The sequence below is a fragment of the Dendropsophus ebraccatus genome, chromosome 8 (assembly GCF_027789765.1).
Source record: "Dendropsophus ebraccatus isolate aDenEbr1 chromosome 8, aDenEbr1.pat, whole genome shotgun sequence".
Classification (NCBI taxonomy): domain Eukaryota; kingdom Metazoa; phylum Chordata; class Amphibia; order Anura; family Hylidae; genus Dendropsophus; species Dendropsophus ebraccatus.
Genome location: NC_091461.1, coordinates 13,462,617 through 13,476,314, shown reverse-complemented (window position 1 = coordinate 13,476,314; position 13,698 = coordinate 13,462,617). Strand labels below are relative to the sequence as shown.

The 13,698-nt window shown below is 45.4% G+C and overlaps 1 protein-coding gene and 1 long non-coding RNA gene across 4 annotated transcripts in view; one reads left to right on the top strand and one right to left on the bottom strand.

Annotated features, from left to right (window-relative positions):
* The first annotated feature begins 583 nt into the window (after positions 1–583).
* The window catches only part of LOC138799065 (uncharacterized), a 37,270-nt gene continuing 24,155 nt past the window's right edge, over positions 584–13,698 (top strand). The window contains exons 1-2 of the long non-coding RNA XR_011364214.1: positions 584–645; positions 1,040–1,130. This is a non-coding gene — a long non-coding RNA (uncharacterized lncRNA). The remainder of the gene's footprint in view (positions 646–1,039; positions 1,131–13,698) is intronic.
* CLCN1 (chloride voltage-gated channel 1) overlaps positions 8,965–13,698 on the bottom strand; it is a 76,266-nt gene continuing 71,532 nt past the window's right edge. For all 3 annotated transcript variants that reach the window (XM_069979826.1, XM_069979825.1, XM_069979824.1), the window contains exons 19-23: positions 11,514–11,596; positions 11,327–11,362; positions 10,427–10,531; positions 10,161–10,247; positions 8,965–9,866 (exon numbers count right to left, since the gene is read on the bottom strand). In XM_069979826.1, coding sequence (XP_069835927.1) covers positions 9,573–9,866; positions 10,161–10,247; positions 10,427–10,531; positions 11,327–11,362; positions 11,514–11,596 — 605 coding nt within the window. In that variant the 3' untranslated portion in view covers positions 8,965–9,572. The remainder of the gene's footprint in view (positions 9,867–10,160; positions 10,248–10,426; positions 10,532–11,326; positions 11,363–11,513; positions 11,597–13,698) is intronic.

Here is a 13,698-nt window from a genome sequence, read left to right as displayed (position 1 = left end):
GTACCCCACTTATTACCGGGGACCATTCGGAGTAGGAATCATTGACCACCACTCTCTGGGTACGATTATTAAGCCAGTTTTCAATCCAGTTACACATTAAATTTTCCAAACCAATAGACTTTAACTTACCCATCAGACGTCCATGAGGAACTGTGTCAAACGCTTTTGCAAAATCCAGGTACACTATATCCACAGCCGCGCCGCCATCCAGGCTTCTACTTACCTCTTCATAGAAACATATTAGGTTGGTTTGACAGCTTCTGTCCTTAGTAAAACCATGCTGGTTATCACTTATAATACTATTAGCCTCTACATACTCCTGGATGTAGTCCCTTATAAGCCCCTCAAATAGTTTCAGGAAGGAAACTGCCTCCTACTAGCGGGGAGGAAAAGTGAGTAGGGATTTTAGTTATCTATTTTTTTGTATATACTGGGGAAACTACATACTAGGGGGGAGATTTATCAAACATGGTGAAAAGTAGAATTGGCCCAGTTGCCCCTAGCAACCAATCAGATTCCACCATCATTTTCCAAGGAGTCTGTGAGGAATGAAAGGGGGAATCTGATTGGTTGCTAGGGGCAACTGAGCCAGTTTCACTTTACACCATGTTTGATAAATCTCCCCCTAGGAGTCTATACACTGAGGTAACTTACTGGGGGCTTGTATAGTGTGAAAACTACCTACTGGGGTCCTATATACTGGGGGAACTACCTACTGGGGGCCTATATACTGGGGGCCCTTTATACTGGGGGAATTACCTACTGGGGGCCTATATACTGGGGGAACTACCTACTGCGGGCCTATATACTGGGGGAACCTTCTACTGGGGGCCTATATACTGGGGGAACTATCTCCTGGGGGCCTATATACTGGGATAACTACCTACTGGGGCCCTATATACTCAGTGAACTACCTGCTGGGGCTTATCTACCCACTTTACTGCCTGGGACATGAAGGGGGCAGTATTACTGTTTGGGCAGTACAGATGGGGAAGGGTAAGATGTTAAGGGTAAGAAGCCTAAGGTGTTTGTCTGGCAGGTTGTGCGGAGATGAGGCTGATCGTCCTGGCAGTCCGGGCTGGATGGACATGCAAAAGCAAAACTATTTCCGATCAGAGAAGACGTCACCTGTAAGTCACTGGATATAAGTCGCTTTCATCTCTTCCACTGTCTTCAGACTGTATAGAACTTCCAAGAACTCTTAAAGGAGCTCTACAATGTGAAGACACCAGCAAAAAGTTCCCCATTCCTTTGCTTCTTGGACCTGTATAGCACCTGTGTATATATATATATATATATATATATATATATATATATATATATGATACTTACCTACCCTAGTCCCCTTGTTTCTCACCTCTTCCTCCTGGTTTTCAGAGAAGATGCAGGAGCAGGACCTGTCTGCCCAGCCAATCACGGGCTGAGATGGGACACCACTGTGGCTCCTAATTGGCTGAATGGGAAGGTCCTGCTACTACATTTCATGTCCCGGAAACGTAAAGTTGTCGCAGTCAGCCAGTGCCATGGAAACTGATGGATTCAGTCAGCATTGACCACCTGGAGTCCAGGAAGCTGAGAAATGAGGTGCTGTATTGCCTTAGCACTGTACAGCTGGTTTATCTGTCCCTGTGACTGGATGTACTATATAAGTGTTCGGAGACTCATGTGTCATTAATGGTCCATTGAGAATTCTGGGAAGAAGGATATGCAAAGCAGCGCTCTGGCGCCACCTTGTGGAGTAGGATTTCCCTTTAGTACATAGTTGTAAGCCAAGCCAGAGCTTCTCCAAAGGAAGAAGAGACCCATCTGTAGATAACTTTTTTGGGGATGTCTGTCTGTCCAAAGCAGGGGGCTGGCTGGCTCCAGAGAAGCCTATGGTCGTGGGCCAAAAGGGTTAAGGGTCTCCTTAAAGCGAATCTGTATTCATATAACACCCACAGTCCAAAAGGCAAGATCCCCAAAACAGTTGTCTACAGATGGGTTACCCTTCCTTCTGGGGAAGTTCTGGCTCGGCTTCTTCCCGGTCATGTACTGGAGCTTCCTAGAGGAGCATAAACTTGAACGCTACCTCCAAAAGGTGACACCAGCGAGCTGCTTTGGATATCCCTCTGTGACTAGAAGTAAAAAGAGAGGCACTGAACCCCAGTATTCCACTCCTCTTTGTCACACTAATACAGGTCCAAGAAGCTGAGATATAGGGAGCTGTTTGTGTCTTTGTAGAGTTCCTTTAACAGTCCCTGTGCTCACTTTAACAAGGGCACCACTGTGCATGGGGAGGTTATTGTTATTTTTTTTATTTTTATATATATATATTTTTTTATGCTGATTTGTGTGAATCTTGACCAACCCCATTGAATGGAATGTAACACACAGGATATATCCCTTACCCATCGGACTTGTGATAGCAGGGTCATTCAGAATGGCTGGAGCTTATGTGACCCAAAAATAACACAACCACCTCAGTATTATAAAATATTTTACTTTCCCATCGATAATAATGCAACGACTATCAGGCGTATACATGAACATCTCTAGACCAGGAGACAGTAAGTGATAGAGGGCACCATTGAAATAGGAAGAAATCAGCGTCAAGGGGCAACTAAACCAATAGACATCATCCTTTTAAAGAATGACGGCCATCAATGATGTTCACTAATGCCCAGAATAAGGACATTGCTATTTACTGCTATAGGGTACATGCACACTACAGAATTTCCGCTGAGACTTCAAGCAGAATCCGCTGGGCGCCCTCAGCTTGAAGTTCCGTCCGTTCCATAGACTCAATGGTATTTGCCGGTGGATTCCGCCATTTGCCCAAAAAATTGACACGTCAATTCTTTGGGCACTCGGGAGAATTCAACTGCAAGTACCATTGAGTCTATGGAACAGGCGGAACTTCAAGCTGAGGGCGCCCGGCGGAATCCGCTTGAAGTCTCAGCAGAAATTCGGTAGTGTGCACGTACCCTTAGGTAATGGCGGCCACCCGTTTGGTTGGACTCCTATCAACATATCAAGGGATGCAGAGCTCCATAGGTCGCAAGTATGTTTCCAAATGTCCCAATGAATGGGAACACATTTTAGTAAGAGCTCCATGTTGTTCAGAGGTAAGGGCATGGGGGCTTGTCTGCTTCTCTTCGGCTACACTGCTATGAGGGTGGATGAGTTCTCAAGGGAAAGCTCCATTCAAAGTAGAAGGCGATGTCTTTGATGCACGGTATTATGGCATCGAGACCCATACAAATGGATTTGGGGGCGACTTAGAATCACTTAAATTGGCACTAATCTTACAACAAACTTTGCACAAATCAATAGCACAAGTGAATACACAAGAATAGCACAAGAATACAAGTAAGAAACTTTGTAATATATCTTATTGGAGAAATATGTCTCTTTCTTCTAGTATCAGGCTCCTTTTCTAACCTCATCATTCACTCTGTCTTGAGACAGATCATCTCACTGAGGGATCAAGTTACAGCTGCCCATAGAAGTCTATGAAGAGGGGAAGGGAGGAGGGAGAGGAAGAGTTAGCAGCAGAAAGAGACAGACAAAGAAACACAGAGAAGCTGCTGAAAGCTCTAGGTTATATGTAGATATAGGGGAGCAGGATCCTCTTCTGTGTATACAGTGTATGGAGACATCATAGCAGCTAGTCTCCTTCTTCTGAGGGTGTGCTATAGAGATAATGGGGAGCAGGACCCCCTCTTCTGTGCATATACAGTGTATGGAGACATTATTGCAGCTAGTCTCCTCCTTCTGAGGGTGTGCTATAGAGATATTTGCGTTTTGTATGTTTTGGTTTTTGTGTTGACCCACCTATTGTAGCCCCGAATAGGGTGAATTGTATGTTGATTATGTTGTTTGTCACCATGGCCGGTTAGGATATTAATAAGGCAATAAGTTGGTTGAGAAGTGAAGGATCAAAAGAAGTTGGACTCCTTTATTTATTAATGCATTCGTGTAATGCATTCTTTACCTGTCTATGGTTGTATGTCTTGGAAAATAAATAAAAATAATTATAAAAAAAAAGAAAAGGGGGGAGCCAGATCCCCTCTTCTGTGTATACAGGGTATGGAGACATCATAGCAGCTAGTCTCCTCCTTCTGAGCATGTGCTATAGATATATAGGGGAGCAGGACCCCCTCTTCTGTGTATACAGTGTATGGTGACATCATAGCAGCTAGTCTCCTCCTTCTGAGGTTGTGCTATAGAGATATAGGGGAGCAGGATCCTCTTCTGTGTATATACAGTGTATGGAGACATCATAGCAGCTAGTCTCCTCCTTCTGAGCATGTGCTATAGAGATATAGGGGAGCAGGATCCCCTCTTCTGTGTGTATACAGTGTATGGAGACATCATAGCAACCAGTCTCCTGCTTCTGAGGGTGTGCTATAGAGATATAGGGGAGCAGGATCCCCTCTTCTGTGTTTATACAGTGGATGGAGACATCATAGCAGCCAGTCTTCTTCTTCTGAGGGTGTTCTATAGAGATATAGAGGAGCAGGATCCCCTCTTCTGTGTGTATACAGTGTATGGAGACACCATAGCAGCTAGTCTCCTCCTTCTGAGGGTGTGCTATAGAGATATAGGGGAGCAGGATCCTCTGTATATACAGTGTATGGAGACACCATAGCAGCTAGTCTCCTCCTTCTGAGGGTGTGCAATAGAGATATAGGGGAGCAGGACCCCCTCTTCTGTGTCTACAGTGTATGGAGACATCATAGCAGCTAGTCTCTTCCTTCTGAGGGTGTGCTATAGAGATATAGGGGAGCAGGATCTCCTCTTCTGTCTATACAGTGTATGGAGACATCATAGCAGCTAGTCTCTTCCTTCTGAGGGTGTGCTATAGAGATATAGGGGAGCAGGATCCCCTCTTCTTTGTATACAGTGTATGGAGACATCATAGCAGCTAGTCTCTTCCTTCTGAGGGTGTGCTATAGAGATATAGGGGAGCAGGATCCTCTTCTGTGTGTTCAGGGCATAGAGACATCGTAGCAGCTAGTCTACTACTTCTGTGGGGACACTAAAGAGATATAGGGGAGCAGGGTCATCTTCTGTTTGTGTAGTGTATGGCGACATCATAGCAGCTAGTCTACACCCAGTAGTTTACGGACAACTTAAGATTAGAAATGGAGCCTATAAAAGGGGAAAATTGCTTTAAAAAAAATCCAATATATATGTATACATTCTAGCCAGAAATAGTGCTATTCCTCATGTACACACAACTTCTAATGAAAAGTTACCTGAAAGTGGCAATACCACCTGAACACTAGAAATAGCTTCCATATTAGTCAAGGATCTAATAACATTCCCCAGCAGAATATTGATTATCAATACCTATAAGAGGACAATCTAGTGGTGAACCCTATGAACTGCATGCTCTCTGCATTTCACAATCTATAGGCCCTATTCCACCAACAGATCTGACGACAGATTATCTGCCAAAGATGTGAAGCCAAACCCAGGAGTGGATTTGAAAAGAGGAGAAATCCAGTCTTTCCTTTATGACCTGATCTCTGTTTATAGTCTGTTCCTGGGTTTGGCTTCAAATCTTTGGCGGATAATCTGACATCAGATCTGTTGGTGGAATAGGGCAAGTTAGATTGGTGGTCTCCAATCTTCTGCAGAGCTATAACTCCCAGCATGCATAGACAGCTGTAGGCTGAGAGTTGTAGTTTTGCAGCAGCGGAGATGCTTTTTCCTTTTATTCATCCCCCACTTGATAAGGTGAATTTTGCCATTGTTTTAAAGGGGTTATCCAGCACTACAAAAACATGGCCACTTTGTCCCCTCTCTTGTCTCCAGATTGGGTGGGGTTTGTAACTCAGTTCCATTGAAGTAAATGGAGCCTAATTGCAAACCACACCTGAACTGGAGACAAGAGAGAGGGAAAAGCGGCCATGTTTCTGTAGTGCTGGATAACCCCTTTAAGAAATCTCCCCACAGTGACAGTACAAAGGACGCAGTATAATAATAGTCTCCCGCCTTGGTCATTCTAAGGAACATGTATAGTATAACTCTACTGATCTGTTCATCTCACAAAATCAACAAGTGCAAGATTCTACAAAAGCATTTTGCATCTTAGTAGAAAAATAAGACCATAAAGACTTGATAAACCCATCGAAGTGTACAGTGCTCCGCAGCGTGGCAGCGTACCTTGCAATCTCTTCAATGGACTCAAGTGAAGTGACAGTCGGCTGCTGCATGAGAACACTATAAAGATGGCTGCTATTGTATTAAACGTTAAGACTCTGCGTGTCCTTATTTCTCTCCGACTCCAACGTATGACGACCAGCAACATCCAGAAGATTGGGGATTGGAAGTGATGATGAGCAATGGGTAGGGTATGAAGTCCTTCCTCTGAGTGCCCATCACACATAGGCTGATCAGACATTATACATAGTCATACAGTACCACCAGCTGTTCAATTCAGAAAAATGACCAAGAAGATTTTCAAAACTTTCCGATGGTATAACATGTAAAACAACTGGATGACCCAAAAGTTGAGGTCATAGCACCGGAAAGGGGTCAATTATTCCAACATTCATCCTAAATACCTCCCAGTCCTTATCCCCACCCATAAGAAGGGCATTTAGCAGTGAACCATGCCAGCCATCGATGGGCAGCCGATAGACCTCCATCTAGTCGAATGTGATAAAATCTTGATATTATTTAAGCACTCCAGTATGTAGTATATAGTATGATGATGATAGCTATTTTAGTTCACTAAAAACTTCCGTACCTTACACTTGACAGGCCAACAAAAAAAAATTCAGTACATTGAAATCAATGCATATGGCAGGGTATGCTGTGTTAGACGTTGGCATACCTCAAGTGTGAGGCTACATTCACATGTTCCAGGCACGTTCCGTATAGACCAGTCATGTTAAAGTCTGGCCCGTGGGCCAAATCTGGCCCCCAGTGCCATTACTTTTGGCCCGCCATCGCATTAGATTATAATATGGGTGGTCTGGACAGCCGCTCAGACCGCCCATATTATAATCTTGTAGGCCACAGGTAGTTTTTAGCCTGCAGCCTTGGAGTATGTGAGAGGTGTCCCGGCGCCTGCAGAGCAGTGACGTCATCACACATGTCCTGCACTGGGCGCCTCCTGTGGTCTCTGGGCAGCAGAAAAGGTGAATCCAAGCTAATGGGAAAACCTGTCACCCCTGGACAGCCCCTTGAACCCACCCTGCCCCTGGATATGACCCCCCATACTTGCATGAGAAGATGATTGGGCGGCCATATCTCCGCAGTGGGATCGGCATCAGGAGCGGGACAGGCAGGCTGGGGAAAGTATGGGGGGCTGTATCCAGGGGTAGGGTGGGTTCGGGGGGGGGGGGGGTGCATCCACAGGAGACAGGTTTCCTTTAACAACTCTGTTCTAGGGGCAGGCTACTATATAAGAGTCTATTGAGGGAGGGCTGGCTACTATATAAAAGACTATGGGGGAGGGGTGGCTACTATATGAGATTATTCGGGAGGGCTGGCTACTATATGAGACTATTGGGGAGGGCTGGCTACTATATAAGAGACTATGGGGGGGCTGGCTACTATATAAGAGACTATGGGGGAGGGGTGGCTACTATATGAGATTATTCGGGAGGGCTGGCTACTATATAAGAGACTATGGGGGGGCTGGCTACTATATAAGAGACTATTGGGGAGGGCTGGCTACTATATGAGACTATTGGGGAGTGCACAGCGCTGGGAAACACACACCACTGACAGTACCACGACTACCGCATGTTGCTCTGACAGTGCAAGGAGCACCGCATTCGCACTTCAATAATTATCAAGGTTGGCCCACGACTTTGTCCAATTTTTTAATTTTGGCCCACTGTGTATTTGAGTTTGACACCCCTGATATAGACGAATGATGTGCTACAGAACGGACTTTGGAACTCCCAGCATCATGATTCATTATGATGCAGTGAACTCCATAAGGCTGCATTCCCACGTTCCGTGATCCGTCACGTGGAATGCATGTACCGGAGTCCGGAGGGAGACTGTATTCATAAGCGCCGTGCTGTAATGAATCAGCCATGCGGTGCTGTTACTACAGCGCGGCGCTTATGAATACAGTCTTCCCCGCTCCCAGCATCTAATTACAGATGCTGTCCGGGCGCGGGGGGACTCCGGTACTGGCATTCCACGTCCGTGATCCGTAAGGATCACGGAACGTGGGAATGCAGCCTTACTGTTTAAATTTTCGCGCTTCTGTGTCAGTACAGTAGCATGAAGAGTTCACTATGAATGATGATGTCGGGCGTTCCGAAGTCTACTCTGTAACCCATTGTCCATATACAGTATACGTGAGAATAAGGCCTTTCTCAGGGGTCCCAACAGAAGGTTCAAGATATTTAGTTGGCACCAGGAGCTTTGATCCTGCACTACATAAATTTATATAATTTGTAGATTTGATTTGCACTTTTTTCCATAGATCGCTGTCTGATGAGTAACTCTCCATACCTCTGATTTCCTCAATAAGACCTACTACAAATTTACATAATTTTCTAGTCCCAATTGATATGAAAATCCCTTTAAGTGTGATGCAGAGGTGCAGTGTGAAGCTCCTGGGCCCCAATACAAAATCTATAAAAGGTCTCCGGCCTATTGTGTCCTATCTATAATACTGGTGTGTTTTTAGGGGCTGTAGGTACCATGTCCTGGCTCCAGCCGCTCCTTCTGCTCCCCCTATTGCAGTGTTCCCCAAACTGTGGCTAGCACTTGTGGTTTTGCCAAAGGTTGGAGAAAACTGAGTGACAAACCAGGACAGACATTGTTATTGCCACATACAACCAATAATACACATTGGGGGAGATTTATCAAACATGGTGTAAAGTAAAACTGGCTCAGTTGCCCCTAGCAACCAATCAGATTCCACCTTTCATTTTCCAAAGGAATAAAAGGTGGAATCTGATTGGTTGCTAGGGGCAACTGAACCAGTTTCACTTTACACCATGTTTGATAAATCTCCCCCATTGTGTTCTAAGCTTTTTGGAAATTTGGGTCATCAATGGCTGCCATGGGTGACAGGACAGTTTTGTCTGGGAATCCATAACTCCAATTATTGGAGCACTAACCCCATGTCTCACTATTCATCCAACCTTAACATGTCCATCCATGTATTGCTCATCGATGATGGGCTATTATATAACATTTCGGGGGGTGTCGACTGGCATTCCAATAAGGTGGAGATGATGAGATTCCCATATTGGTATAGCAGAGGTCTAATGGATGCTGGTGGTTGTAGTAGTAGTTGAAGTCGGCTTCTTGTTGAGGAATGCAGAGCGTTGACGTAAGTTGAGGTTATTCCTTCTTGACGTTCCTGAAGAACATTATAAGAAGGCTTGCGGCTCCCTTTATGTTTCTTGTATGACAATGTTATAATATGAGCAGTAATTCCAGTGTACTTAATGTAAGTATGTAGAGCAAACGTCAGGATCTACGGCCCAAGGCATGCGAGTGCAGTCACCTCCATTCTAGGAGCCTTTAGAGATCCAACTCCACCAGCCGTGCCGTCCAAAATGGAGGAGGAGCCATCCTGGCCCCCAAGGCTTTATGGGCGGGGGTTACAAATCCTCCTCACTCTGCTCTGCAAGCACTTGGAAGTCACTCAGGATCTGCGATACATTCTCCGAACCCTGACCGGAGAGATCATCCAGCTCCGAGTCTGGGGTCACATCAGAAGTCACTAAAATGGTGGGTTCATCAGGTATCATGGAAGGGTCAGGGGATGGAGGAGCCTTGGGAACCACTCTCTGGGACTCCTTCCGAGACAGCGAGCGGTTGGCATCACGAAAACTGGCAAAGGGCGGGCGCAGGCGGACACCGGACTGGGCCGTCCCCTCAATGGCTTTTTGCAGCTAACGGAAAGATGAAAAAATCTGATGTAACTCATGCTGAGTTTTATTAATGCGACTGATGGATCTACTAGCTCCCGTCCTTCCTTTAACTGTTCTACAGCCAATGCAGTTTTTAGTACCTGGATATGCTAGCAGACCCCACTATTACTAGAGCAGTCAGTAGAATTCTGATTACAGCTCTGGATGCAACTGGACTAAGACTTGCTGAGTATGGCAGCAAAAGTATTTTTAGCAGCAGTCATGTTACGGCCATGTTTACTGCTCTCACGGATGCCCCTCTAATCTTTCTCTCACCTCTTTAAGGGCGATGACTCCTCTCAGTTTTCCTCCACTAGTGATATATGCCTGGCTAAGGCCGAGAAGAGAGAAGAGCGTGTGCGTCTGCGGAGGAGAAAGAAAACACAAAAACATTCAAGATCTTCCCACAAAAATCTGAAATGTGAATCCCGGCACGCATTTTCCAAGTATCGGCACGTAAAAACAAGGTGCAAGACTAATATTAGAAAAAGAAGATGGACATATCTGCCAACTATAGAACCAACATTAGTGAGATACAGAACCTTATGAAGTGACGTCCTCTCCACAAGCTGAAATGGCGATGGGTCAATCAGGCAGCTATCGAAGGAGGTCACCTTCCCCAGCTCTTGTTGTTCCCAGACTTCAATCTGAAAGTGAGAGATCTTTTATTATAGATGTGCTCTGTCAACATGGTGGCCCTGAAGGATGAGGACCATGTCTGGTAGTGTTCGATATGGACAGAACCACTCCATGGAACAACATATCAGGATATTGTAATACACTGCGTCGTGATGTGTCTATAAAAACCTACTTGACTTGGGGGTCACCTGGTCTGACGGGTCACTCTATGGCCAGCGTTGGAGTGGCCTCTCTATATCCTATATCCATATAGCTCTTCTTTTACTGTCAATTCAGCACCAAACCTAAAGCTATCCTGACCATCATGCTGATCTTCTTGATGTCCACTACTCCTCCTATTCCTAACCATGACTAGAGATGATCAAACATTGGAAAATCTTAGGTTCTATAGAACTCGAAACTTGTCGAACCTTCCGCATTTGATTCCTGATGCCTTCCCAATCCGTGGGGAAGCAGGAGACAGCCCAGGTACCGCCCAGGTAATAGGCTGTATCCCGGAATTCCAGGCGGTACTTGGGCTGTCTCCTCCTTCCCCACGGACCGAGAAGGTTTTGGGAATCAAATGCAGAAGGTTCAACAAGGTTCGAGTTCTATAGAACCTAAGATTTTCCGCTGTTCGATCATCTCCAACCATAACCTGCTAGCTGATGTGTGATAGAAATTGTGAGGTCCTCCTGCTCCAGCTTAGCACTTAGGATGGAGGAACGAGCGGTGGAGGATCTATAGGTAAGGCATGGAGGACAGAGCTAGACCTGGATCCCAAGAAGATTGGAAGGAGCATTACATGACTACACAGCTCTCACCTCCTCTGGTGTCATTGGGTCTTCAGGCTCAGATTCCTGCAAAAAATCAGAAAAGAAGAAACAGTGAGCCTTGTCCTCTTGTCCCAGTAAGATTACGGGTACAGTACATGATCCCAGGTATCAGGAGATGATTGTATATAATGACGGGAGTCTCTCTCTTATTCCCACCCAAACGTCCCCGGCTGACCTTTGGAGGGTCTACAGGCTGTTCCTCCTTAGGACAACAGAAGATTCTAGCGAGTGAAGCGTGAAACCTCTTACAGCAACTGTCTGGAAAAAAATAATCAGAATTTACTAATTCTAAATGTAAAGAAAGTCAGGTTATGTATTTCTACAAACATGGTGGCTCAAGGGGATGGATGACCGCACTGGCACCATAAAGGATGTCTGGAACTTTATTTTCCCATCAAATTTCCACATTGACTGGAGGGCTCATAATCTGAGACGGTGATACAGTAAAATTCCTTAAAGGCCTATTACATGGGTCGTTAAGAGGAGCAAACGAGCGCTCTCAAAAACAAGCGCTCTCAAAAACAAGCGACTGCAACAATCAGCCGACATGAACGATGTCGGCTGAGCGTTGCACTCTATTCCACGGGACAATTATCGTCCGTAGCGGCTGATATCGGCCGAATACGGACAATAATCGTTCCGTGGAATAGGGCCTTTAAACCGAGCATCAATAAGACCTGACAGGACCCAATTTATTACATGTCCCAGAATACTGAACTGTCAGACACACAGAAATAACATTGCCTATAACAATTCCTTCCATACTTGTTATTATCTATTTAGTCTCCTTTCCTCAGTTCTGAGCTGCTGCTTTCTGCTGAAAACACATAAATCTGTGTGTAAGCCTGTCTCTCTGTCTCCCCCCCTTCTGAGACAGATGATGTAAACAAGTTCCTCATCGGCTTTATCTGCTACATTGTAGCTTCTTTGTAAAACTGGGAGGGTTATTCTAAATTAAGTTGCTAATTAACTCACCGTGATTAACCCTACCAGCTTTACAAAGAAGCTTCAGTGTTGCAGATAAAGCCTGTCATGGACTTGTTTACATCATCTGTCTCAGAAGAGAGGAGGGGGGATACGGATTGAAAGGCTCACACATAGATTTTTGTGTCCTCAGCAGAAAGCAGCAGCTGAGAACTGGGGGAAGGAGACTGAAAAGATAATAAGGGAGGAATTGTTAGTCCTACCATAGGCAGCAACATATCAAAAGTTATGTTTGAGTTGTATACCCCTTTAAGAAGTGGGATTCCTGAACATTTTCTTATAGGTTTTATGTGTTCTCTACAACAACTTGGCAAACTGCTCTGTATCCGTACTTTACCTGAAATAAAGCGGCTCTTTCTGCCTCTCACAGCAGGAAATCCCAGCATAGTCTGAAGCTTGGTTACTAACAGGCAATCCACTACCTATAATGCTAGGGCTACACTCTGAATCCCGGACGAGCCCCCATGAATCCCCACATCTTGCTGCTTGCCGCGCTGCCTGGATACCCAACTCCACCACTCAGTCGAATGAATAAGGTCACATTGCAACCCAGAAGTGACCAGAAGCACAAGCACCACCAGTCACCACCACACAGAGGATTTGGTTGCACAACTGGGTTTCTCTAGACTTAACCAAGCCTAGTCTTTCTATGTAGGTGTCATCAGGTACTTTACATCAGGTAACCCTTTCTAGACCTGGGATCATTGATTCCTCAATGCCCAGGTCGTGTTTGGACATCAGGTTATGGGATCATAATGATCGCATAAGCTGATGTCCCTATGTCTGCCCCCTCTCCTCTGTCCCCTGCCGCTGTTACAATCTTCCAAAAATAGAAAAATACTATAGCACTCCTCTTCTTAGACTTGCCAGTCTTAATCTATATCATAAAAATCAAAGTCTGTCTGTCTGTCTGTCCCAAATAGACTTCCAAATGCCTGAACCGTTTGGCCCCAAATTTGGCACACAGATACATTGGGTGCCCGGGAAGGTCCCGTCCCCGCCAGATGTACAGGAGGGGAGGGGGAGGGGGAAGAGCGGCACCCCATAGAGATGAATGGGAAAATCTCCTCACTGCAAACACAGGTGATATAATTAGCTGCAGCAGACACGGCAGTTGGAGCCTTAGCAACCAATAGGATTACTGCTTTCATTATCACAGGGAGCAATGGTTGCTAGGGAAGCTGCCTCACAACATCCACAGTAATAACTGGTAGACCCCCTACTCCATCTATACAGTACATGTATATACAGGACCCCCTACTCCATCTATACAGTACATGTATATACAGGACCCCCTACTCCATCTATACAGTACATGTATACAGGGCCCCCTACTCCATCTATACAGTACATGTATATACAGGACCCCCTACTCC